Raw genomic sequence first — 27,826 nt, 5'->3', positions numbered from 1 at the left:
AATACTTTAAATCAGACTGTCACCCAAAAAGGGTCCGTGCACATGTGCAGCTTGACTTTGGTTGATTTACCTTATTCATTGCCTGCAGGGTTGACTCTCCATAGTGGTTTTTGTGACTGTCACATCCTCATACTTTCAGTCAGCAGTTTTCTGCTACAACCTTTTTTGCACAACATTGTCACCTTTTGGATGTTGCTGGCAGATGTATTCTAGGAGTTGCAGTTCAAAAAGTAATTCCACCAAGCTCTGAATTCAACCCTGACATGTGTATACTCACTGTATATTTTTCCCTGAGAGGTCATTTTAGTGCTTCCTCTTTGGGAGAGCCATCATTTTACTTGATTGATGGCCACAGAATTGGACATATAAATCTAAATTCATTTTACCAATGACCTTATTGTTTTCTTTTAAAAGTGGGCTAAGGCCAGAAGAGCTTTAACCAGTTACACTGACTCTGTTATAGTTGGCCACTCTTCTATCAAAACTGATTTTCACTGAAAAGAAGGCCTTCAAGGAGTAATGTTTGTGTGTAGATATATGCATTTACATAATATATAAAATTACTCCTGCTCTCTCCAAATTTGTAAGATTAGTAGAGTAGTGGGTTTATGTGTGTGTATAGTGTGGTGCAGCAGGTTAAGCTGCTGAAATTGCTGATCAAAACATCAGCAGTTTGAATCCAGGGAGCGGGGTGAGCTCCCATTGTTAGGCCCAGCTTCCGCCAGCCTAGCAGTTCAAAAACATGCAAATGTGAGTAGATCAATATGTACCTCCTTGACGGGAAGATAACAGAGCTCCAAGCAGTCATGTCAGCCACATGACCTTGGAGGTGTCTAAGGACAACGCCGGCTCTTTGGCTTAGAAATGGAGATGAGCGCTACCCCCCAGAATCAGACACGACTAGACTTAATGTCAGGGGAAACCTTTACCTTTACTAAAGTTTAAAGCTATGGGGCTCTTAAGCTAGATTGTTTAGGTCGTCAGCATGTTCATGAAATGAAAGATGGATATCAAACTGTTCTATCTAAAGCAGCAAAATGAATTGCATGGGAGCCATTTTAACAAACTTAGATTTTCAGTTCTGGAATCTTGATCAGTTGCAAAATTCTCTCCCTGGCGCTTTTCTGTTCTCTTATGGAATTACATAGCCCTGACGTTATCATATTTCATTTATATTCTGGATGTACACTTTAGTATTTTTCTAGAGTTGATATTTGCTTGGTAAATAGCTAACATATTTTAGGTTATTAAAATGTGTATCTTATTATGTTATCTTTTTGCCTACAGTATGATAATAATATAAGAAGAGCTTTGAACTTTCTGGAATTTAAATTAAGTGAAGGCATATCTGATAACCATACTCTAGCTCTTGTGACTTATGCTTTATCGATAGCAAGGAGTACAGATGCAAAGAAAGCTTTGGATTCACTGAACGAGAGAGCAGAACAAAAAGGTAGCATACCATTACCTATTTATGCATTTCTCTTTCTCATTTAAAGCTCGGCCCAGCAAAAACAAAAACAAAAAACTCTGAGATTGGAGAAAGGTTTGACCAGTTTTCCCAACCAAGAGTTAAGAGATTCTGTGTTACTTCCCAAAATGCCACATTTCCAGGTCCTGTAAATTTCTGGGAGGAGGTGCACCCTGTAGTAAGTCCTAGGTTTTTTTTAAAGCCAAGATATACTCAGAGATGTCTGTCAGTTCTTTCATCTATAATATGGCCCACATCACCTGGTATTTATTGGTGGCCTTCCATCCAAGTGCTAATAAAGGCTGATCCTGCTTCACTACCAAAATCAGACAGGATCTTGTGCATTTAGGGTATACTGTACCCCATTGCCAATCTTGGTTTCTTTTCATGACATGTCTTCAAAGCTGTTCTGATCAATACATTTGTCATAAAATTGGGGAGAAAAGAACCAGCACACAATAGATTATTGAATTGACCTTTAATGTTCTGGCTTTTGTGTAAAGAGCTTACATCTTTTGTTTTATTGTATGAATGTCTTCCTCCCTCCTTTCCAGGAGATCACAGGTTCTGGATCTCGCCAGCTTCTGAACTTGCTGATTCTTGGCAGCCACGTTCTGTAGATATTGAGGCTGCTGGCTATGCACTATTATCTCATGCTAAACAACAAAGATTGTTAGAGGGGATCCCTGTTATGAAATGGCTGAGTCAGCAAAGAAACCACCTGGGAGGTTATTCTTCTACACAGGTTAGAATTTCATCCTTGCAAACTGTATTAGCATCTCTCCAGAATTATTGGCTTTGGCCATCCAGGATTTCATACTAAATGCTATGCAGTGGTTCTCAACCTGGGGTCCCCAGATGGTTTTGGCCTTCAACTCCCAGAAATCCTAACAGCTGGTAAAGTGGCTGGGATTTCTGGGAGACCCCAGGTTGAGAACCACTGTGCTATGGGATCCTGGGAGTTGTCATTTGATGAAACACCAGCACTCTTGGGAAGAGAAGACTAAATGCATAGTAAAACTGCAACTTCCAAGATCCCATGGCATTGGGCCAAGGCAATTAAAGTGCTATCAAATTATATTAAATCTACAGCAGTGGCTCTCAACCTGTGAGTCCTCAGGTGTTTTGGCCTACAACTCCCAGAAATCCCAGCCAGGTTACTAGCTGTTAGAATTTCTGCGAATTGAAAGCCAAAACATCTAGGGACTCACAGATTGAGAACCACTGGTCTACAGTATGGGTGCAGGCATTGACTGCTTGGACAGGGCATCTGAAGTTTCCCTTTCTTGCAGATACCTTGCTCCTCATTTCTGTCACTGATGAAAGTGAGCTTGTGACTATTTAAAGGTGGTGGTGATATTACTGAGAAGACTCAAATACAACTCTTTGATCGGCTGTAGATTTGGAGCAGGGCTTGGAATACAGAATGTCCAGAATCATCCCTAAGAGAATACTCTTGTAAGAGAAACTGATCTCACACAGTCAATATTTTTTTCTGTCCTCTTTAAAAAGGACACGGTGGTGGCTCTGCAGGCTTTGAGTGCCTGTGCAATGTTGACTACTGGCATTGAAACAGAAATGGATGTGACAGTCACGTCATCCAGTGAAGAAATTCCAGTGACGTACAAAATCAAGAAAGAAAACCGCTTTCTTCTCAAGACCAAAGAGGTACTGTAATAAAGGAGCAGTACTGTTTCTCAGTATCACTTCCAGTTAATTACATTTCCTCACACTACTAACATTTTGGTTTCTTTCAGATTGCAGCTACACAGCCAGTGGGAATTACCGTTTCTGCAAATGGTCGTGGTTTTGGAATATTTCAGGTATGTCATAGGAAGGATTAGGAATTTCTTTGAGGTTTCCTTTCAGCATTTTGCCGCACTTCAGAAAGACACCCCTTTTGCATGGATTGCATTTGCATTATTGAGATGATAAGCCTCCCCTAAGAATCTCAAAATTCCACCTATTATAGGAAGATACAGTCCCTCAGATAATCCCAAACTTGCGTTGCAGTTTGAATCACATCAATGCTTTGTTCACACGCATGCCTCATTATTATAATGTTGCAATAGAGAATAAAAACTTTTATTTCTTTGTGGTTTTGTAGGTGGTGGAACTAGATTTCTGCATTGCCAGTGTGTACATTTAACACTAACTAGTGTTGTAAAATTGTTTTGTTCTTTATTACTATCTTATTTCTAGTATATTTATACCTATCTTTAGTCAAAAACAAGAAAAGAACTTGCAGAGGTGAAATTCAATATAGCCTGTCCTCAGGCTTACAGTTTATAAGGCATGGTGTGCAAAGAAAAAAGATAGGGAAGGGGATGAGGAAAAAAAAACATTTCCTGTCCCAAGTCTTGAAGTCATATTTCTTATATGGGTTGATCACAAAACCCTCAAAAATGTAAAGGAAACTCACTGGGAGCCATTTGGCTTCTCCTCTTGCCTGAAGGAACATACCAATGATGCCCAGGAAAGAAGAGGGGTCCCAAATAGCTCCTGGCTCCCCCTTACTTTTTGCGTGTCATTGGTATGTTCCTTCAGGCAGGAGGAGAAGCCAAATGACTCCCAGTGAATTTCCTTTTTAGCTTTATGGGGTTTTTTGGGAGGGTTTTGGATGGCAACTTGTCATCCCAGAAATATTCGGGATAGCATGTGGACAGCCAATGTGCAAAGCCCTTTTTTCCCCCTGCCTGCGTGGATTTAAACCTCCTTTGGAGTGGGTTTCTTAAACTCGTTCCGAAGTGGGTTTAATGTATGTGTGGAACTGCCCAGAGCTGGGCAATTCTCCCTTTCTCCCTATTTCCCAGAGATAAAAGTTATGTTGAGAGGCGATATTTGCATTTGAAAGTTGGGATTTGAAAGGCAAATCCGAGGACATGCACCTTTTCTGTCCAGATGAAGTTTTATGGTACAAGTTCCGTATCCCTTATCCAAAATGCTTGGGATCAGAAGTATATTGGATTCTTGATATCCCTTTCAGATTTTAGAAGGCGTGCTGTTGTATATATCTTGAGGATGGGACCTGCCTCTAAACACAAAATTCATTCAGGTTTCATATGCACTTTATACACATAGGTAGAGAAGGCAATTCTATCCAATATTTGTAATTTTTTTGCTTTCTGATGGTTCAGTGCACAAAAACTTTATTTCATGAATAACATTATTAAAAACATTGCATCAAATTTTATTCCACTATGTGTATAAAGTGTATATGAAACATAAATTAATTTTGTCCCATCTGCAAGATACCTCATTATGTACTTATTTGTAAATACAGCTACTCTGAAATCAAAAACACTTGTGGTGCCCAGCATTTCAGATAAGGGATACTTAAACTGTATTGATATATACAAAGTTGAATGTGACAGATAGTACTGTCTGGAAATGCAGCAAAACAAACCATGAGAGTAATTGTGTGGTAACATTTGTGTTTTGGATCTTTCTTGTGTTTGTGGACACAGTAAGGAGAAACAGTATTGTTTGTAGATCAAATTGATGGTAATACTACAGAATCTACTTTGACAAGGAAGCTCCAAGTCAATTTTGCATACTTTTTATCTTCCATCCTCCTGGAAAGCATTGAACGAAGTGCATAATGTACACAGACCAAATTCCATTTTGATCAGAATCCTGCACAAATAAACAGCAGGATGCATTATATCACCAAGGGACAAATTATGATTATTTATGGGCAGGAGTTTCAGAATGAGCTATTCATTCTTGCTGTAAAGTATCAGCGAGACACCAGAGCATTACAGATTGTTGTGTGCATTTTTATAAGTGATGTTTCTGATTATAACAGATTTCAGATGAAAGATAATTTCAGGTCCAGCAATGGAGGCCAAAATTTGAATCGGCATCACAGCAGGGAATTATTTGTCCATCCATTATATCACACAGCGGTGGACCTAACAGTACTTCTTTCCAACAGCAGTTAAAGAACTAAATATCAACTCCATATGCAAAAATTACACATTCACATTTTTAAAAACGATGGAATGTGCAACACTGATCTGAAATCTTAAACTTAACTCAACATAAACATTGTGAATTTGAAGAATGTATTGTGCTATGGATTTAAATGTCTTACTACAGTGAAGGAACCTCAGCCCCAAAGTATACCATTAATTTTCTCCCCTCATTTCTGTGTTCATCAGAAGTGCTGTGTGCTATTTTAGCAAAGCAGTTTGTAGATCTGCTTCTAACATCAAGTGGGGAGCTGCTTGAGTCAGTACTGTGGTCCAGAATTACTATCCCACTGAAGGAAGAGCTTTGTAAATGGCCTTTCTACATACAACTCTAGATCTGTTCTCATTATTTATTTATTGTGTTAGAAGTGAATTGGATACAGTTATCATGTATTTAAAAACACAAACACAAACTTGGCATTATGCTAAATGTCTTTTGACCAGAAGCTGGCCACTTAGAGTGCCTCTAGTGTCTCTGTGAGAAGGTCCTCCATTGTGCATGTGGCAGGGCTCAGGCTGCATTGTAGTAAGTGGTCCGTGGTTTGCTTGTCTCCACACTCCCATGTCATAGACTCCACTTTATAGCTCCATTTCTTAAGATTGGCTCTGTATCTCATGGTGCCAGAGCGCAGTCTGTTCAGTGCCTTCCAAGTTGCCCAGTCTTCTGAGTGCCCAGGAGGGAGTCTCTCATCTTGTCTCAGCCACTGATTGAGGTTCTGGGTTTTCACTGAAGGAGGAAGAAATCTGGTGCAGCTGGGATAATGCGGTAGAACTTGAAAGTGCATTGCATTTAACTATGCTATCTATAGCTTGTTTCTTTCTGTAACATAGGCACAATGATGTTTTGTTTGCAAATAACAACTGGTAGCATACTGCATATCATTCACTCACCCCCCTTTTCTCAATTTTATTTTATTTCTCTTTAAATTATTTTTCAAAAAGAAAAGAAATAGTGTAACAAGTAATGCAAAAAGATACATTTTTCTAATTACAGCAGTGTACTCAATCTCCTAAATCTTGTAATGATTTTACACACCAAATTATTTTTGAAAAGTAACATTGGAAGTTCTTGGATTAAGTCGGTGTGTCTCCTTGTAGTAGGTGGAACCAGACAAATGTCTAAAAATAAAGCCCTCCTAACCCTGCCTACCCCCCCCCCCCCCGCAAATAGATCTGTGTATACAGTGTTCCCTCGGTACTCTGCAGTTCGCTTCCCACAGACTCGCTATTTTGCGGTTAATTTTTTTTAAAAAATACAAGTACTGAGGGAACACTGTATACACAGATCTATAAACCGCACTTGCTGAAGTGGCACCAGCGTGGGGCGTGTAGAAGGCCGCTAAGGCAGCTTCCACATGCCAGTGGGGAAGCAGGGAGGGAGGGAGAAGGGTGGCTCCAGCAACTTTATTTCAAGTAGAGGGGAGAGGGAGGGAAGAAGGGAGGGAGAAAGAGGAGAGAGAGAGAGAGTGAGAAGGGGGAGAGAGGAGTGGGCGGAGCTATACTGTACATATACAGTATAGCATCCCTACCTTGTGGTGTTTCACTTATCGGGGGTGTAGTGAAATCTACCTTTAAGGTGACCAGGCCGAAGCCTGAGTGTCAGTAGTAGTCATCTTGAAAGCCAGGCAGAAGCAGGAGGAGGAGTCAAGCCGACTCCTGATTGGTTGGAGCAATTAGGGGAGGAGTCGGTTGAGAGAGGGAAAGAGGCTGTCAGTTTTTGACAGAAAGAGAAGTGTCGTGACATCAGACACAGAAGGATGGGATTTTAAGATAGGAAGCTAAAGTAGGAATCTGACAGGGAAAGAAAGCTTTAAAGTGAGCCTTAAGGATAGGGAATAAGTAACAGACAAGGGCTAGGGTTACTGTATTGAGAGGATCAGTAACAGGAAGACTTGTCTTATTATACTTAGGGAAAGTATAAGAGAGCTTATTGCCCTGTGGGTGAGACAGATAGTAGTCTGTTCTCCAAGTGATACTGTTTCTAAGGATAGAGCAGTGTGTTTAAGGAATCTCACAGTTTTAAAAGCTTTATTGTCAGTGGAACTACTTGTTTAAATAACTAAGTCTCTACAACTGAATTACGCTTCTGTACCGCTCATTCTATGAGTTGATATTTGTTTAAAGTTCAATAAACCTTTCCTAGTTCACTTTTAACTGGTGTATGCCTCAGTCTGTCAAATCTCCTCAGAACTAAGTCAAGTCAATAATAAAAACCTCTTTAAAGTCCAGTCAGCCAGTGAAGAAGCAATAAAAGAACCAAGGGCAAACACACCTTACCTACAACACATTCACACCTTTGGTTCCTCAGACCAATAAAGCTGAGGTGGTGGCAGCCATACCTACCAATAACATCGGTCATTGATATATTTAACCTATGGTCAGTCGCTAATTATTTTACAGTGGTGGCAGCGGTGGGATCGCTTGTCCCCCCTGCCAAGATTATTGTCGTTCTAAATTTTGTTACAGGGGGATTCCTGTTACACTGTATAGTGTTGCAGATACAAAGCAATTTCTTCTCTGTAGTTTGGCAAAGCAAAATAATAATAATAATAATCATCATCATCATCTTTTTTTATACCCCGCCACCATCTCCCCAATGGGGACTCGGGATAGCCAAGCCCTTCTAAAAATACAATCCAACACAGTAAATTACAAATACAAAACAAATACATCAAAAAATAAAATAAAAAAATGAAATAGTAAAACAAATTAACACAATATAAAATCAGATAGGATGGGCAGGCCAAATGGACAAGGTAAAATGATAAAACTCGGGTGAGGGAGGAGTAGGAGATCTGCAAATGAGGGGGGCCCAAGAAAATGAAACAGTGGGGACAGGCTTTTGGTTTAGTATGGGGGAAAGTGTGTCATAGGGGGAACACTATAGATGGGGCAACACAAATGGTGTGGAGAGTCTCTCTTCAAAGGCAAAACAACCACTTAGGAGTAATTTCATTTAGTGCAGTTATTGATTTGCTGGAACAGGCTCCTTTCATTCCTGTCACTTAACAAGATTCCTCTTAAAGGAAGAATAATTTCAATTGCCTCCAAGTGTTATTTTCGTCCCGTTGCCCCGTAGGCCAAGTCTGCATCTTATTTGCTAAGAGGAACAACAAGTGATCATTATGGCCTTTTATTTCACCTCATTAATGGCCTTTTCCTATGAGCCACCGAGTTAAGGCCAATTGCTTGTATGTTCTGGCACCCTCAGCATGCTCCTGGTGTGTGACAGAACAAATTGTCCCTTCGGGCGAATATAGAGGTCTAAACTCAGGCCAGGTGCTACCACAATTCCAACTGTGCCAGCACATTGCTGTTTCCCTCACTCAGCACAGCTGTTTGACATAAGGCACTTCTTTTACGGCTGGAGAGGAGTTTGTGGAAGTGACTTTTCTAGTCCGGTCCTTCATCTTGCTTCTCAACTCTGGTTTAGAGCTTTGTGTTGTGGCACAGCTTTAAAAAAGATCTCGCTAGCTTGGGCATCTCTGAATGCCACTTGTTCCATATAGCAAATGTACTCGAGGTTGACTGGAAGCTTTTGTTTACATTGCAATAAGCAAGATTGTGGTGAAGAACTAGGGTTGCATCTAAACAAGTGGTGCCCAGTGTTTGGCCCTTCAGATGTTTGGGACTCCCAACCTCCAGAAACCCTGTCCAGATTATCCAAAGGTTCAGGAATTCTGGGAACTGAAGTCCAAAACATCCTGGAGGACCAAAGATTGGGTACCACTGATAAACCAGAATTAATACAATTTGACATAATATCCATGCCTCAATTCTCTGACATCCTAGGAGTGGTAGTTTGATGAGGCACTAGCACTCTTTGGCATAGAAGGCTAAACACCTTATAAAACCACAGTTCCCATGATTCCATTGCATTGAGACATGACAGTTAAAGTGGTGTCAAACAGCATTAATCATGTTGTGTAGATGCCCCCTTGATTGAAAGCAAACAAGGAAAAGCACTTGAGAATTTGCTATGTTGGGACTTGGATCCAGGGATGCTGTCAACATTTCTTCACAAGTTCCCATCCCAAAACCTAAATGCATTTTACCAGCCATTCGCTCTCCAGGGGGATCAATAATCCTGAATTTACCTGGCTTTTAAAAAACAGAAGGGTTGGCAGGGCATTTTTGCGGCCCTATTACATACTGTGTGGGCCTCCATGCAGCTTTGTGGATCACTCTGGTTTGTTGGTTGGTTACCTTATTGTAAATAATACAGGACAAACAGGCACATATCTGTGCAGGTCTAACTTTTCCTTTAAAAAAAAAAGCCCTGTTCCCCCTCTCCAAGTTCCTAAATGCCTTGCATCCTTCTAAATATATTTTCCTTGCTGATCTTGAATTTCTTTCTTGCCTTGACCTCAGCCTGTTTGAAATTTTATTTGTCTTGGATAAAAAGAGTACAGAGGCAGAATTGTTGTGCTCTTTGTGTCTACTGTTGATACATTTACAAGCTGTTCTCCTGGCTGGAAGGAAAGCATGCTCAATTCAACTCTTATAGTGAAAAATACTGATCTTACAGTGAAATATACTGATCACCAGGAGCCCTTGCTAGCGCAGTGGGTTAAAGTACTGAGATGCTGAACTTGGGAGCAGTGTGAGCTCCCGCTGTTAACCCCAGCTTCTGCTAACCTAGCAGTTCGAAAACATGCAGATGTGAGTAGATCAATAGGTACGTTCCAGCAGGAAGGTAACGGAGCTCCATGCAGTCATGCCGGCCACATGACCTAGGAGTTGTCTACAGACAACGCCAACTCTTTGGCTTAGAAATGGAGATGAGCACCAACCCCCAGAGTAGGACACAACTGGACTTAATGTCAGGGAAACCTTTACCTTTTACTAGTACAATATAGTTTACTATATTTTTGGTAATGGCACATATGGTCTTTCATTTTGTGTGTATGTCTGTGTGTGTTTGGTTATATAAATAAATTATAACATTGTCACATTCATCTTCACAATTTTTTCCATATATTCTCATAACATTCTGACGATTCCTGTTTCCTATCCTTTAAATTTCTATACTTATCTGCTATTTATACATACCCATTTTCCCCTTCCCTCTTCGTCCCTTGCCTCTCCCTCCAGGAAGAGTTGTACCTCTGCTCTTTGCATTATTTTATCTATTCGATCATGATTCAATTCCTTATATTTTCTTTTCCCTTTCATAAGCCTTTTCCATTTTGACTCCCAGTTCTCCTTAGGATGTCCATTTGTATATTTAATTCTGTTTTCAGTGATATAATCTTGAAACACATAATGTTCATAGGATTTTTAAGTTCCCATTTCCTTTGCTCTTTTCATCCGAAGACTACCACTGCTTGGCTTGCTGCTAACATTTCTGTTTCTGTTTTCGATGCTAACATCTGGTCAATGGCTATACATATGGTTAGGCAATACATCCAAATTCCATTTTATTAATATATCTTGTTATTTAGTCAATAGTGGGCATTAAATTAAAGGATTATTTTTACTTATCAAGATGAAACAATAACGTGACTTTTGGGAGGAAAAAAAGGAGGCTATCTCAGCTATTTTGCTGGTGAATATACATGTGGCTGCTCCCTGGAGACAATACTCATCTGATGTTGTGATTTATTTGTGCATCTTCCCACCCGATTTCACAGGTGCTGGGGTTTGTTCTTGTAGTGCAAGCTGGTTAGCATTCTCTCTTCTTCCCAGAAGCCTAATTTGCCTGCAACCCCCCTCCCCACCCCACCAAGAAGAATCTCCTGCTGAAGATAACCCTTTAGCTTATACCTTCATCCAGACATCTGTTTTCTATGATCCCAGCTTAAGGATAAACATGGGAAAGCAAAGGAATCTTGGACTTTTGGGAGACTCTCCAAGTATTTGACACATTTCAGATGGAATACTGCAGTCATGTCTGCCAAAAAGATTTTGGTTTAGTGCTTGATGGAGCTGCCAGTAGCTGGCCTTGGAGGATGCTTCTTTGCTTTCCATAGTGAACTGGAAAAGAGCTGGCCAGGATGTACAACTTGTCCCACCACTTCATCAGTATAATGGGAATTGCTGAAACTGCTGAACCTCTCTATCCTACATGTTTTAAAAGGCACAGGAGCGTCTTTTAGTTTTTCAGAAGTAGTAATACTGTCCAAAGGTTCTTCTTGGCCATGGTTTATCATTTCAAATACTCTTTGTGTCGACACAGCAGGTCCCTATTCATTTGGTGATGTTGTGTTGCAAGGTTGAGAGTGAACTAATCTTGAACTGTGGGTAGAGTAAAACATCTGGTATCTCAAAATATCAATTCCTTGTTTGCCACAGAACTAAATTACTAGGTTGATTAAGCAGAGTGCCAGCAGGCTCCTACCTTATTCAGTTGGTGCAACATCCTAGCTGTTTGTAAAAATCCACAATCTCTAGCCTCACTGGAAGGCAAAAGCAACCCCGCTCTGCACAAATCTTGCCCAAAAAAACGCAATCATAGGTTCTTCTTGGTAGCCATAAATAAAAAAAGACTTGAAAGTACACAGCAACTAAAGCAATATACAGCTGGTTTTACACAATAGAAGTTAAGCCCACAGCATTCACAATAATAATAATAAAGTAATAATAGTTATAATTTTAGTTTTATACCCTACCACCATCTCCCTGAAGGGACTCAGGGTGGCTTACGTTTAGGACAAATGTCCATTAAAAAACATAAAAACAAAAGAATCCATAAACTAAAACACATTAAAATAGGAGTATCATAAAATACAACAATCAGCATAAAATACACTAAACATAACAAAATGAAACTCATTGCATACAAATTAAACTTAAGAATGAAGCTACAGAACCTATCTTGTTTGTAACTTGGGGACTGCCTGTAGAAAGCATTCAGTGTATACTGGTTGGCCATGGTTTATCATAAAAAACGGGATCTATTTACTAGTCCCAGTTAGACTCAACTGCTGAATCAATATTAATACTTGTATGAATCCCATTAATGTAGTGGATCTAGTCTATCAGGATTAGCAACTGGATTTAACCTTTAGAGTTTACTAAATGGGGAAAGGGGAGCTTTTAAAAAAAGTAAATTTAGCTATATTGTTAGAGTTAAGCATTAGCAAAATTCCAGTGATCCAAGGATTCCAAAAAAGTTTAAAATCTGTACAAGGAGATTTTCTTGGATCCTACTGCAGGTGGAAAAAATTCTGGCCCCGAGAGTGCAGGTATTATATAATTCAAGTAAAGGTTAAAGAGTATTGGTGCCAATAGACACCCTTGTTTTACTCCTTTATTAGTGTGAATGGGGTCAGTCAATGAGCCAGAAATACCAACTCTTATTCTAGCTGTGGTGTTAGAATAAAGTGTCTTGATTAGAAACAGTAGGTGCTTATCCATATTGGTGCTGGCCAGCTTATGCCACAACAGGTTTCTATCGATGGAATCAAAAGCTGCGGCTAAGTCGACAAAGGCAACAAATAGGTGTTTGGTAGGTCTAGCAGTTGCTTGTTGCGCTAAGAAATACAAGGTCAGACAGTGGTCAATCGTACTCTGTCCTCTTCTGAAACCAGCCTGTTCTGGGTGGATGATTTGGTTATTGAATTCCCAGTCCTCTAATTTGTTTAACAGGTGTTTACTATACTGTATAACTTAGAGTCAATATCTAAGAGACTAATAGGGCGATAGTTGTTGGGATCTTGTTTATCACCTTTCTTGTAAATGGGGACAACTATGCTCTGTTTCCAGCCCTCTGGGATTGTGCCTGTGTTATTAATTTGTGAGAACACTTTGGCTAATATTGGAGCCCACCACTCTGAAAAATGTTTAAATACTAGGAGCAAGGAGCAGCATGAAGCATATGGGCATCAGCTTCACTACATCAGTAATTAAAATATGGGCAGTCTTCAGTAGATGCTCATAAAATTACATTCAGATCAAATTACAGAAACAGTGAATCCATAATCTGGAGGAAGGGTTTTTTTGTAAATGTAAAAGAAACTTCACTATACAAAAAGGAATAGGATCTGGATTTGCAGTCCACACAGTGTTGGAAAGTCCAAGTATCAACCTAATTAAAAACCATGGAGTGAATTGTGGTGGAATGAATGTATACTGGATGCATTTTTCATTTCCACCACAAATACCTATGTTTCTCAAGCTGTGTGATGTAGTGGAATGGGAGTCCTGCCCAGTACTCTATAACATAATTGGCACAATGTCTACTGCCTGTAATACTTAATCGTTCCCTGCACTGTTTGCAGCAGAGTAGGAGGAAAATGTTCTAATACTGAACTGATAGTGGAGCTTGGAAAGACTCTGTGCTCACCCCTTTGTGACCATTTGCCACATGGACTTCTTTTTGGAATATGCTATGGAAGAATGAGAAACTAAACATAAAACATCTTCCAGTAAATGCTGGTTTCAGGGGTCATTCAGCATGTTGCTTCAGATGTTCTTCTGTTGCTGGTAAATTCTTACCCCTTTGCTTTTCTTGGCAAATAGTAAATCAACAGTCTTGGGGTGATGACAAATTACTGATTTACTTCCAGCTTAATTTGACCAAATTCACAGCATGTCTCCATTAGAGCAAAGGCATGTTTGACTAACTGTATTCTTTGGGGATCTTGATGAACTTATTTTGAGGCCTCAGAGTGCAAGGTTTTCAGTGTTTTGCTATTTTGAATTTGGGTTGTGTATCACAGTATTGCTTTTATTTATTTACTTCATTAAATTTTGGGATAAGTTAATAAAGCACAAAACTAGACTTGATGTTAAATCTTGTCTAAGTTTTTTGAAAATTCGTTTATTGTGTGACTGATAATTAATCAAATTAGTTTGACTTGAAGGATTAGATCCAATATTATCCTCATTCAGAGAGAAATCAACTACTTAAACTCAATTTATTAGTTAAATTGAAGTTTTTATAATGTAAAGGGATAATTTAATAATTTTAACTACAGTAATTGAAAATATTAATAAATAATAACACTTTTTTATATTCTGCCCTTCTCACCCCAAAGGGGACGCAGGGTGGATCACAATACACATACATGGCAAACATTCAATGCCACTTTGTATAGACAATACACAGACAGACTGAACAGAAGGAGGTGTGTTGTTTCAACTCAGTGTCCAGCTGTTTTGATGCCGTGGAAGGTTGGGCTTGAGTCCAGCCACAGGGAGTGCTGTTGCTCCATCCTCTATGATGAAGAGCCATCGGGACTTCTTCTATTGGGATCAAAATTATGGCTTTGATAGGACCTGTGGATAAGTTGAGGGCCATCTTTCAGGGTGGAGTAAGAGCCAGCACCACTTCAAGGGGACAGCTGTTCCTTCTCAGGCATTCAAAAAAGGCCAGAAGTGGCACTGTGGAAGAGAGAGTAAAAGGGCCCACTACTTCTTTTAGGTTATCTGGTACAGATTAAGCTCCTGTCTTTTGCCACTCTACTTAGAGAAGGGGATGATTCTTTACTCAGTAAGAGTTAATGTATAGAATTTACAGTGACCCATGGATAAGCTGACCCAGTTAATTGTTTGACTAAAATTTATAGTCATAAACATATATAGTAAATTGGAGTTTTAGCATTAATTTAATCTCAAAGTTAAAATATTAATTAATTAACTAATTATTATTTTTGCTAGCAACTCTGAAAAAACTTTTTATTGACCTGGCAATGAAATGTAGTTATCCCTCTACACGCAAAGATAGGTTGTCTTGGGTTTGCTTGCTTTGCATCACTGCATAGCAATTACTTGCAGTTCAGATACAACTTTGAGCAGTTTCATAGCAATGGACAAGGAGACAGGCTACTTGTAAATCTCTCTGTACTTCTTTTGTCTTTTCTGGTGGCTTGAGTTTCTAATGACCTTTGTCCAAAAGTGTAGCTCTGTGATTATGATGAAGTCTAAAGTGGTCTTTCCGAATTTGTAAGACAGGAGCTTTAAGTAAATTTTTTGAGCAAGCAAGGAGGGTGAACTTGAGAGAGAAACCAAGAGAGAATGAAGATTTGTAAGTTTGCTATAATTTTGTTTGCTTCTTTTTTCAAATATTTTTTTATTAAGAAAGATATTATTTACAAGTATGTGTTTAAAAGAAAGAGGAAAAAAGGTAATTGGGATGTCTGGGTATGGAAAGATTAATGGGCTAGGAGTGTCCTATGCTATAGGTGGTAGGAAAGAGAAATAGGAACTGGGCTAACAAGTAGGAGAAGAGAAAAAGAAAGATAGAAGAGGGGGAAAAATTTATCTAAACTTTGTTTGCTTCTAATATTCCACTTTGCAGACGCCCCTTGAATTGTATTGGGTAAAGAGTGCTTTGTAATGTAACACATTTTCCAGAGTTTCCCAGATGAGATATACCAAAAAGCCACTCTGGGAATATTGACATTTGTTCTGAAGGAATGAATAAAATATTGACAACATTGATTACTACATTTTAAATTTGAGACAATTTTAGGCAAATAGAACAATTCTTTTTCACTTTTAAAAAAATTGTGTCTTGGGACCTCATCGCACTAGAGCAGTGGTTCTCAACCTGTGGGTCCCTAAATGTTTTGGCCTACAACTCCCAGAAATCCCAGCCAGTTTATCAGCTGTTAGGATTTCTGGGAGTTGAAGGCCAAAACAGGTTGAGAACCACTGCACTAGGGCATCTATCCACTTTAAATCCAGTTGCTGCCTCCTGTGGAATTTTGGGGTTTGTAATTAAGGGAGAGGTTTTAAACTGCTCAGCCAGACAGGTCCTGGGCTCCACAAAACTACAAATCCCAGAATTCTGCCAGAGGCAGCAACTGGATTTCAAGTGGACAGATGCTCTAGTGCAGGCATGGTAATCTTTGGCCCTCCAGGTATTTTGGACTTCAACTCCCACAATTCCTAAGAGCTGGTAGGCTATTAGGAATTGTGGGAGTTGAAGTCCAAAATACCTGGAGGGCCAAAGTTTGCCCATGCCTGCTCTAGTGTGATGAAGTCCTTTGGCAAATTTAGTGTATAAGTATTTTCAACAATTTTTAGTTATCCATAAATCAGAAATTTTAAGTGAGCAAGAAGTATCAGTATTATTCCCGAGGGTTCATTACCTGGACCCTTCTTAAATGGTATCCCAGCTTCTGTTTTAATAAATTGAATGAGTGAGAGAATAAACTTTTTTTTCCTTTCCTGCCCTGTGAATGTCTAATGTTGCACCTGCATTTGTATGGCTGTTTTAGCTCATGATCCTGATATAATTCTAAGGCAAAAGCGATCAGCTTTAAAACATTACTCTAGTAATTCTCCTATTCTTGAAATGGATTTCACTGGAGATTTCCTTTACAATCAAAGGCAGCCCTAGGTAATTTTCAATGGTAAGCAAACAGTATTTGCCCCCCCCCCCTCCCAACCAATCACTGATATATATTTTCTGTTCGTCATGGGAGTTCTGTGTGCCATATTTGGTTCAATTCCATCATTGGTGGAGTTCAGAATGCTCTTTGATTGTAGGTGAACTATACATCCCAGTAACTACAACTCACATATGTCAAGGTCTATTTTCCCCCAAGAGCGCCTCAAGAGTGTCCCTGGGCAAAATCAACTATACTGCAAATGCTTACTTTGCTTAATGGGTTGAGCCGCCCCTGTTTACAATGTAAGGGCATTATTGGAGTAGTTAGGTGGTGATGATGATAACACTACTATAGCCCGCATTAGGCACAAGATCATTTTTTAAAATATATCACTGCCCTTCACTGGGTAAAAAGCTATGTCAACTTGTTTGTTTATCTGCCAAAATAATGCAATCTCTGTTATTTTTCATGTGTTATGTTTTCCTGGGATATGTTTCAAATAGTTGGTACAGTATGTACACCTGGGTGGTCTTTCTAACAAAGGCTCAACATATGAATTTGATTTTTTTTTACATATGAGCTTCATTCTTGAGAAGCCCCAACTTCATTAGAGGGAGCTACCTTTCTGGAGAGCAAAGTCAACAATGGGCAGACCTCTTGAAATGAAAGTCTAAGGACATCTATCTGTACTTATATGATTGTGTTTTGGCACCTCTTGCTTAATTCGCTTCTTACTATATACCTGATGTTCATATTACTATTTTGCACTACATTTTCCAGAATTCCCTGCGGCCATGCTGGCTGGGAGATTCCTAAGAGCTCTAAAGCATATAAATGTTTTCTAAACATTTCATGCTGGTGACACATTTTTTAGACATGCATCATTTCGCAACACAATAATTCAGTTTTATTAGCTCACTGGAGGTTAAACCAACTCAGACATATACATAAATTATAATAATGAAAGTGCTGGTCTAAAACAACATTTCCAAGCACTGTATGTCTTTATGTGTGGCCTCTGAACGCGTGAAAAAGTAACATAAGAACACATGAATCAGTGAAAGACACAAAGAAGAACAAATTAAATGGTAAAAGAAAAATATGCTGCAATGAAATTCTCGTGTGAGATCCAAAGGGAAAACTTCAGACCACCATAGATAATTGGCAGAGGTTCATAGGTCACATTGGCTCACTTTTAGGGAGTATAGAGCCAATTTGCCATGTTTTATCCACCTCGTAGGTAGTTTTCTATAAGGCAGTGAACAGAAATTGATCCACACATATAGGCTGAAAAAGGACTCTGGGAGGGAAATACTGAGAAATTTTCTTTCTATATATCTTGGATATGTGGGGAATCATTTTAGGGGGAAATATATAATGTTCCCCTTCAACCCCCTCCCCTCCGATATTTGCAGTATTTCTATATTCCCAGGCATAGAATTAGTTTTTCTTTTAACCTTCAAAATAGGTTGAAAAGTTGGCGAAGTAAGCAAATAGTGTTTCGAACTGAAATGTCTTCGGATTTGTAGAAAATATTAGTGTGACTTCTGTAAAATCAGATATTTTGCCAAATTTGCCTGACATGATGTGGCATTAATTTTATCCCACATATTAGACTGCCTTAAAATGTTATATGATGATATTGATACTAAATATGTACCAGAGCTATAACATTTGTGGAGCTCTGCTGAAATCTTTTTGATTTCAGTTTCTTGCTTAATGCAATGTCAAACTCATTTTCATTGAGGACCACATCAGCCTTATGGTTGCCTTCAAAGGACCATTGAATCTATGAATCTGTGGATACAGAAGGTCAGCTATATTTTTAACATAGTGGTTGGCGTTCTTTAGTTTTAATAAATTTGGGCCCCCACAGGTTATTGAACAACAACTCGCACCACTTTTGATTATCCGCCATGTGGACTGAGGATAATGGGCATTGCAGCCCAATGACACTTGTGGCATTGAGGTTGGGGAAAGGTTAAAGGACATTTTAAAGTCAAAAATCATATTGACAAGCCTTGTATTCAGAGCCCACTATTCTGATTAAACAGAACAAACTGGAGTCTTCCAAATGTTACTGTATCACAACTCCCATCAACTCTAGTCATTATGTCTAATGATGAGGAATACACAAGCTGTAGTTTAGCATCTGGAGGGCCACATAAAATGATTTAGAGGACTGGATTTGGCCCGCAGGCCTTGGTTTTGACAAATGTGCTTTATGTCATTCATATTTACTCCACTAATATTACCATTTTAATGCTTTTGCTTTTATAGCTCAATATTATGTACAATGTAGACAACTTACATACCAGTCGGAGACGTAGATCAGCACAAGATCAAGAAGCCTTTGACTTGGATGTCACTGTGAAGGATGACAAAAAAGATATTAATCATTTAACACTGAATGTCTGCACTAGGTAAGTTATTATGTGGAACTATCACTACTTTTTTTTTGTATGTACATAGTTTTTGTAACATCTGAATGGGAGACCTTTGGGTGTTTTTTGGATACTTATATATACATTAATGATGCCATTTCAGAGGGATCAAAGTTCTAAAACAACACTTGGAATGACATGTGAACAGCTGATTAAAAGACCCAATGTTATCTTACAGTGAATGACACCATCTCTCTTGACCTCCATGATAACACAGCCGGCCCAGCCTAAATAAATAAATAAATTATGGGTGTCTTGGTTTTTAGGCCTCTTCCTGGGATTATTTGGGGCATTGATTCAGAAAATCACATTGGCTAGTCCGCATCAGCTCTAGTTACTTAGATATGGGTATCATGATGTCTTATAGGTGAGCAGATGAAGGCTGGTATATAGCGTATGTTCTGTATCTGAAAAACTAGAGCTGATAGGGAAATCAGCACTTCAAATATACTTAGATGTATGTGTTAGCCAGTGAATTCAGGCAAATGCAATAATTCTATTCAAGTGTTATCCTTCCATTGAGGTTTATGCATTCAGATTTTACTGTGCATTCTTGTTTAATTGATTTTTAATTTGCCATATTCTATCTCATGCCTTTGCCTCACTTAACATATATAAAGTAACTATATACCAGCCCACGCCAGAGTTCCCTGTCAGCCATCACCACCCCCAGCTTCTTCAGAGTCAAGCTAGTCACTTCAAGGATACCATCCACCCATCTTGTCCTTGGTCAGCCCCAATTCCTTTTTCTTTCCATTTTCCCCAGCATCATTGTCTTCTCTAAGCTTTCCTGTCTTCTCATGATGTGGCCAAAGTACTTCATCTTTTCCTCTAATATCCTTCCCTCCAGTGAGCAGTCAGGCTTTATTTGCTGAAGTATGGACTGGTTGGATCTTCTGGTGGTCCAAGACACTCTCAGAACTTTCCCCCAACACCACAGTTCAAAAGCATCTATCTTCCTTTCCTCAGCCTTCCTTATGGTCCAGCACTCAGATCCATAGGTTACTATTGGGAATGCAATTGCTTTAACTTTGCGGATCTTCGTTGCCAGTGTGATGTCTCTACTACTACTACTGCCACCACTAAATATTTATTTTGACAATTCCCCAAGAAAATTAGATGCATTGCATTCTCATTTTATCCCTAAATAATGCTGAAAAGTACATTAGGTTGACAAACTGTCTCCTATCAACTTGATGACTAAGAAGAACTGTCTGGGATGCTAGCCAGCCAGCCACCCTCTCCATTTTCTGTCCTTTTTAAAAAATCAAGTGACATTCACTATTCCATGACTACTGAATATGTTCAAATCATATTGGGCCCTTATGTGTGTGTGTGTGTATTTTAAAGTTTCCACTTATGTGGACTATGTAACTTCCCAAGCATTCTGATACACCCCTTCCTCTTTTGTCTCTTAATCACCACGTTGGCTCTCTCTCTCTCTCTCTCTTTTTCTTCCTAGAAAAGTATTATGCTTTATGGTAATGTCCAGAGCTCTTTTCTCATCTGCAATTAGAGTGCAGACATAATTATATCCACTTCCAATTCAGTTATTTGTTTTCAATAGCAGCTACTTTGGCCTGGCAATTCATCCCACAGATGGTTTTGTTTCCTTTTAATCTTATGAGCCAGCATTTATACAGAATTTCTTTCAAAGCCATATCTGTATTTAATCAGCCAGGCTGCCAGACTGAAGAGCATTGCTTTGAAAAACGAGTTCGCCTCACTTGAAGATTGCTCACATAGAAAAAGAAATATAGTTTTATTCAATTACTTTTGCACTCAAAATACAGATTAGAGACACATTTTATTTCACGATAGCAGCTGTGGTTTGCTATCCTTGCCAACCAAAATCCTTTTTCCACCTCTCTGAAAAGTTCACTTTCTTAAAAGGATGTTCATATGTTACTTCATGTAAGGTTAAATCCACAAACATGTTTTCATAACCTAGCTGTGTGTTTGTGTTATGAAATAAGTTGCAGGCATCTACTGTACTGTGCATGAAAGAAGGTTTTTTTATACTGAGAACTTACCAAATAGTGCTTATGTATATATGTTCCTTTTAAAAATATATTCTTCTCGCTCTCTTTCTTAGGTATTTGGGTACTGGCTCATCTTCAAGGAGTGGCATGGCTCTTTTAGAAGTTGGATTGTTGAGTGGTTTTTCTTTGTCACCCAGTTTCATGTGTGTAGACGATCCAATTAAGAAGGTGGAGACAGACGAAGGCAAAGTTCATTTATATTTGGATTCTGTAAGTCAAGACACAAGGAAAATAGGCATGTGAATGAACAGCTTAGTTGAACTCCAGAATTTTTAACATCCTGATATCTGTTTAAAAGCTCTTATTTCTTACTTAAAATAGAAATTTAAAGTTTGGCAAAGGATAACGTAAATCTATGTTGGAACCATCACAATTAACAGAAATAATGAAATGAAACAATGGAATGTGATCAACTGGATGAAGTGATTATCCAGATCCATTTCAGTCTTCGTTCAGGCCTGGTTATGGGACAGAGACAGCTTTGGTCACCTTGGTGGGTGACCTATACAGAGAACTGGACAGGAAGAGTGTGTTCCTGTTGGTTCTCCTGGACCTTTCAGTGACGTTTGATACCCTCAGCCATGGTATATTTCTGAATTAAGTTTCTGGGATGGGGCTTGGAGGTACCAACTTTCAGTGGCTCTGTTCCTTCCTGGAAGGATGTTCTCAGAAGGTAGTGCTGGGGGATTCCTGTTTGATTCCCTGGCCACTGGGGTCCCACAGGGCTCTGGTGTCCTCCATGCTGTTCAACATATACATGAACCACTGAGAGAGGTCACCCAGAGTTTTGGAGTGCAGTGCCATCTATAGGTAGATGACGTCCAGCTCTTGTACGCCTTTCCACCTAATTCCAAGGATGTGGTTTCTGTGCTAAACCGGTGCTTGTCTACCATAATGGACTGGATGAGGGCAAACCAATTGAGGCTTAATACAGACAAGCAGAAGTGCTCCTGGTCAGTCAAAAGACTGATCTGAGAATAAGAATTCAGCCTGTGTTGGATGGGGTTACACTCCCATTGAAAATGCAGATTTGCAGTTTGTGAGTACTGAATTCAGCTCTGAATCAATCAGCAGGCATTTGTGGAAGGATGAGGGGCATGTTGCTGGGGAGATTGTGGGTGGGATTTTTTGGGGGGACTGGTGTGTTTGAAAATGCATTTTAATTGTATTAATTGTATTTAACCTAACACACACAGAGCTATTCGTTTATTTTAAAATGTCTATGACTAGGGTGGTTAGCTGCCTTGAGCCCCTTTGGGGAAAAAGGGGATTAAACAAACAAACAAATTGCAGAAACAGTTTTCCCAGTGTTTTATCATCACATGTGTTTCAATGCCATATAATGCAGGAGTGGGCATGATGTGGCTTCTCAGTGTTGTTGGACTGCAGTGCCCAGCATTCCTCACAATCTGCTATACTGGGAAGAGATACTGGAATCTGCAGTTCAACATTGTTTGTGGAGTTACCACTATGTACATATTCAAGTCACCCATCTATATTTTGGTGAAATATAGATGCGTGACAGATCATACTGTTAGAGTATACGTCTATATGAATATAGAGGTGCTGGTTATTGCAAAATGCTTATATACAGAGAAGGATTCATTTTTAAACAGTTTGTTGAAGGCATTACAATAGATTCCTCCCTTACAGAAGCACATAGAACTCCTCATGTTTTCTGTTTTATTTTCTAGTTAAATGCAACACAGGTTTGTGTAGATATTCCAGCCGTGAGGGACTTCAAAGTAGCAAATACTCAAGATGCCTCTGTAACGGTGGTGGATTATTATGAACCCAGTAAGTATGAATGATTTTTCATAGATCTTGTTTTCAGCCTTATATGCAGTTGTGGTACATGATGTATCCTTTAATTTAGGAAAGAACTGCAGTAAACCGAAAAGGCACTGAAGTATGTTTGTTTATATATACTGTTTCTTCCTGAATCATAACACGATGTGAAGGAGGGAGAGTTGGCACTTCCTTAAATATACATTCACTGGAGACAGGAAGAAACACCCTACTTCTTCTCAGTCTGATTTTCAGTCTGAAAGAACTGAGGAGTAACTATCTGCCATTATGGGAAAGGGCCAAAGTGCCAATGCTACCAGTTTTACCAACTGAGTATTCTAAAAGGCCAAAAGTGTGCTGCGGTGAAGGGCTGCAACCCACTGACCCGTGTATACCTTGACTCAAGATTTTTGGCAGATTTGTTAAACATAAAAATCGGCTCTTTGATTTATTCACATGTATATATGATAATCTGTTTCTCATTTTCCTGAGTAAAAACGAACTAAGAGAAAGACGTACATTCTTCATAGAAAATTGGAAATAATCCAATTTTGGTCTTCCAGGTGTTTTGGACTTCAGCTTCCACAATTCCTAACAGCTGTTAAGCTGGCTGGGATTACTGAAAGTTGAAGTACAAAACACCTGGAGGACCAAAGGTTGGGAATCACTGATCTACGTCTATCAACTGCATTATATAGAAGTGTAGATCGGCCCCCGATTTGAGACTAATCTCTGATTCTGGGCTCACGTGATGGCTTACTTGAGCACTACATAACAACATAACAATAAAAATATGTCACTATCAATGCTAAATGTTATTCTTCCTTCACTTCACAACAGGAAGAAGAGCAGTGAGAAGTTACAACTCTGAAGTGATGCAGAGTTTATCATCTTGCACCTTCTGTGAAAAGGATGAATGTGATCTCTGTGAAACAGATGGCTCTTCGTTGATTTCTCTCTCTTGTGAACTATTAGTTGTACACATAAGCCTGCTATATTGTTGGCTCATCTTATAACGTGGCCACATTGTGTTCTGGCTGTTCTCCATAAAGGTAACCCACAAAATGGAATGTGGGACATAGGAGAATTTACACCCAATAAGGCCCAGAGGTTGAGAACTCCTCACAAGAATTCATGTCTTAAAATAAATGTATACTTCTTTCAAGAAGGGCCAGATTCTTCTCCGAGGCATCAGAATAGAAAGTTCCAGGCTGGAACCATTTCCCCTATTTTTAGTCTCAGTGTCATCTCTTATTCCCACCGACGTTCAAGGGCAGAGTGCAAAATCCTATGCAGTATGATTTCATGTGGGGCTTAGTCCCAGTAGGTTGGTATATCATTGCAGCCTAAACTTCTATGTCTAGTGACAGAAGGAAGATCCAGACTCTAAATTCCGGCTATGTCAGAAACTTTAACATTAAAAAAGAGAATATTTTATCCATTTAGATTGCTGGATTTATCTGCAAAGAAGTATATATTTAAATGAAATTCTTTATTTGGGTACTGCAAATAGAGATTTTTTTTAAAAAAATGTTTTAGTTGCAGATATTATATATAAACAGGTTTACTTAAGCCATATCTTCAGTTTCATTTGTGTTGCTTGTTAGGCTGAATTAACATTTATGTAGATGTATTGTTGACTTCAGTGGTGTAGACTCAAGACCCATATCAGACAGGTTTAACGTAATGAGCGTTTGTGGATTAGGTTAACTTTTATTTACCTTCTCGATAATATTTCACAGACATAAAGACCCATATATGAACAGGATTGTATAATAGGTGGAACAGGAAAAGTAGAATAACACAAAGAAAGGAAACTGAGCTGCTTACAAGCAGCTAAACTTTATTTACACTCAGGTTACAAAGTGAAGAATTCTGAAAGACGTGTTTTGACTTTAAAATATATTTTGTGTAGTTTTTTTTAAAAAAATGAAACAAAAGATTTGTCACAAGGTCTTCTCAGCCTCAATTTTAGAAATTGTTTTAATTTACAATATGAAATATATTGCTTGGTTCACAGTTAGAGAAGCAGTTCATATGGCTGTTTAATAAGTGAACCTGGTATGAAGGAGCAGTTTCCCCATTTAGTCCTGTTGGCATTAGATGATTTGGTGTGCAGAGCTGACTCAAGCACTCCATTTGGCCACATTGAGACTGAATAGGACCGCTGGCCAGTGGGGTAGAGAAGAGGTCACAGTTTGGATACATGGGGAAAATGAAGTCATTGTCGTGCAGGTGCCTATAGATATATCGTCAAAGAGAATCCAAACAATCACGGAGCTATGCCAATTCGTATGACTGAACTAGTTCTAGCAATTTTCATTTCCATCAGAAACTCTCTCTTTGTGTACACGTCTAGAAATCCAGAGGGTTTTCTTGGGCAACATATATTCAAGAGGTAGTTTTGCAAGCTCTTCCTTCTGAAATGTAGCCTATGATTCCTGGTCTCCCATCCAAGTACTTACCAGGGCTGATCCTGATTAGCTTCCAAAAGCAGATGAGATCTGGTGCCTTTTGATTTTTATAATTATTGAATGTTTAAATCTGGCCATCTCAGGAAATTCTGTGTCCTTATTGACCAGTAAATCCTGGCACCTTGTACACACTAAGACTATTTGTTAATACAGGTATGCCTTGGTTATTAAAGTAGATGTGTTCGTGGCCATGGCATCTTTAATCAGAAGCTTGGTATCAGAAGCAGACATAATATGGCAAGAATAAGGTAGGCTCCTACACAACAAAAAAGAAGAGCAGTTTTATTCAGCACTAAAGATATGCACATGGGAACTTTACTATTAATTTCCATTTTGGTGGGCAAACATATAGACCTATGCCTTTCTAACACACTGGGAGGTGAGATTTATCTACTCTCCCCTTGTCTCTCTGTTTTGCTTTTCATGTAGCTCAGTACGGGATTCCAAAGGTTTTTAACCTTGTCTATTGTAAGGAAGGAAGGATCAGCTAGAGTAGAATCAAATCAAATCAAATCATTTATTTCGGTATTGGACTGAAGTAGCATCCTGCTCTTTCCCTACTCAAGCTTTATTGCACTATTTACTACAGACCTACTTCAGCCACCCAACATTGAAAATTTGTGTTTTTCCAGCCTTCCTTCACCAACATCTCAATGCTGATGCTTTTAAAAAACCTTACAGTTAGACTTTGTGAAAAGATTGTTTATAGGAGGCTTTGTTAACTGAGGTATGTCTGTACTTTGCCAACACTTCAATACAAAATTGAGCTTTGAATTTAAAATTCATCTTTTAGTTTTGCCATTTTACCAATCTTTACCTGCCTTAGTCTTGCTGGTATCTACAAATTGTGTTGATTTGGTGGAGAAGAAGTATGAAATTCTATTACCTGTCAACATTATGGTGCAGTCAAATACTCAATACTTGAGTATTTGAGTACATGTCTGCTAGCAAATCTGTTACTTATATAATTGCAGAGGAAGTGCAAAGTATTGTTTAGAGGCAATAATAACCAACAAAAGAAGTATTGAGATAAAATAATATTATGTGTCAGTAAAGTATTAAGTGTTCAGGGAAAACTGAGCAAATGTTTGAACACGAAGTCATGCAAACCTTGTACATTTTGTAAATATTGGACATCAAGATCTACCAAGTAAAATATTCAGAATTGCTAGGAAAAATTGCACTTTCTAAGCTCAATCCAATACCAGTTGGTATGCAATATGTACAGACTGTTAGGAAATTTTCAATTTGTAGCTAGTATCTGCCTGCCTTTTTTGCTTGACAATATATTGCCTGGTCGGAATGTTAGTCTATGGCAGTGGTTCTCAACCTATGTGTCCCCAGATGTGTTGGCCTTCAATCCCCAGAAATCCTAACAGCTGGTAAACCCGCTTGGATTTCTGGGAGTTGTAGGCCAAAACACCTGGGGACCCACAGATTGAGAACCACTGATCTATGGTAATGTAAAACAGTGACATTTTTTCTATTTGAGAAAAGAGAAATTCTGTCTCTTTGAAAGAGTTCGCATGTATGTATGACACAGACATGCCAGATGAATATTTTTGAAAACAGATCTTCTGGACTGCAGGGAAGAAACATATCTCAATTTTGTAATAATTTAGAGTATTCTGCTATAGCAAGTAGAATTAATGCCTGTAGAGGATCTTCAATTCTTTTTTAGCCCTATTAGACTACATATTTTTCTGAGAAGTGATTAAATACTGTATGTTCATGCACTTCCCCTCACTGCAAAATAAGTGGGGAAAAGCACAACATATGTGTCCCCCCCCCCCGCCTCATGCAGCATGATAAAACATATCTGTAGGCTGGGCAAGGAGCTGATGCCTCAATTGTGGATCTCCTACCCAAAGAAGTTAGGCTGGCCCTATCTCTTTTAAGCTTCTGGCAGGCAGCCCAAACAGTGCTGTTCTGAATGTCTTTTGATGCTAGAAATTGTTGTTTTAACTATTTCAAAACCAGATTCTAAGATTGTACGGAGCTTCTAAAGAGTATTTTAATGTGTTTTTGAAATGTTTTTATCTTTGCATGGTTTTGACTAGTTTTTGTTTGTTCATCATCTCGGGAGCCTTTGAGAGCTGGAAGGTGATACAGAAAGACTTTAAATAAAACAAGGAAAAAATAAAAAGTTGTTTTAAGTTTTACTGTCATATGTCCTAGATAAAGGTAAAGGTTTCCCCTGACATTAAATCTACTTGTGTCCAACACTGGTGAGTGGTGCTCATCTCCATTTCTAAGCCAAAGAACTGGTGTTGTCCGTAGATATCTCCAAGGTCATGTGGCTAGCATGACTGCATGGAGTGCTGTTACTTTCCCGCAGAAGTGGTACCTAT

At 38.9% G+C, this 27,826-nt stretch overlaps 1 protein-coding gene across 2 annotated transcripts in view; it reads left to right on the top strand.

Moving 5' to 3' along the window:
• CD109 (CD109 molecule) overlaps positions 1-27,624 on the top strand; it is a 98,380-nt gene extending 70,756 nt beyond the window's left edge. For both annotated transcript variants that reach the window (XM_067467790.1, XM_067467794.1), the window contains exons 26-33: positions 1,288-1,453; positions 2,026-2,216; positions 2,984-3,139; positions 3,229-3,294; positions 19,008-19,150; positions 21,267-21,423; positions 22,908-23,010; positions 23,842-27,624. In XM_067467790.1, coding sequence (XP_067323891.1) covers positions 1,288-1,453; positions 2,026-2,216; positions 2,984-3,139; positions 3,229-3,294; positions 19,008-19,150; positions 21,267-21,423; positions 22,908-23,010; positions 23,842-24,017 — 1,158 coding nt within the window. In that variant the 3' untranslated portion in view covers positions 24,018-27,624. The remainder of the gene's footprint in view (positions 1-1,287; positions 1,454-2,025; positions 2,217-2,983; positions 3,140-3,228; positions 3,295-19,007; positions 19,151-21,266; positions 21,424-22,907; positions 23,011-23,841) is intronic.
• The last annotated feature ends 202 nt before the right edge of the window (positions 27,625-27,826 follow it).

The sequence above is a fragment of the Anolis sagrei genome, chromosome 1, assembly GCF_037176765.1.
Source record: "Anolis sagrei isolate rAnoSag1 chromosome 1, rAnoSag1.mat, whole genome shotgun sequence".
Classification (NCBI taxonomy): domain Eukaryota; kingdom Metazoa; phylum Chordata; class Lepidosauria; order Squamata; family Dactyloidae; genus Anolis; species Anolis sagrei.
Note: the sequence above shows the minus strand (reverse complement) of the source record. Positions and strands in the feature narration are given on the sequence as shown.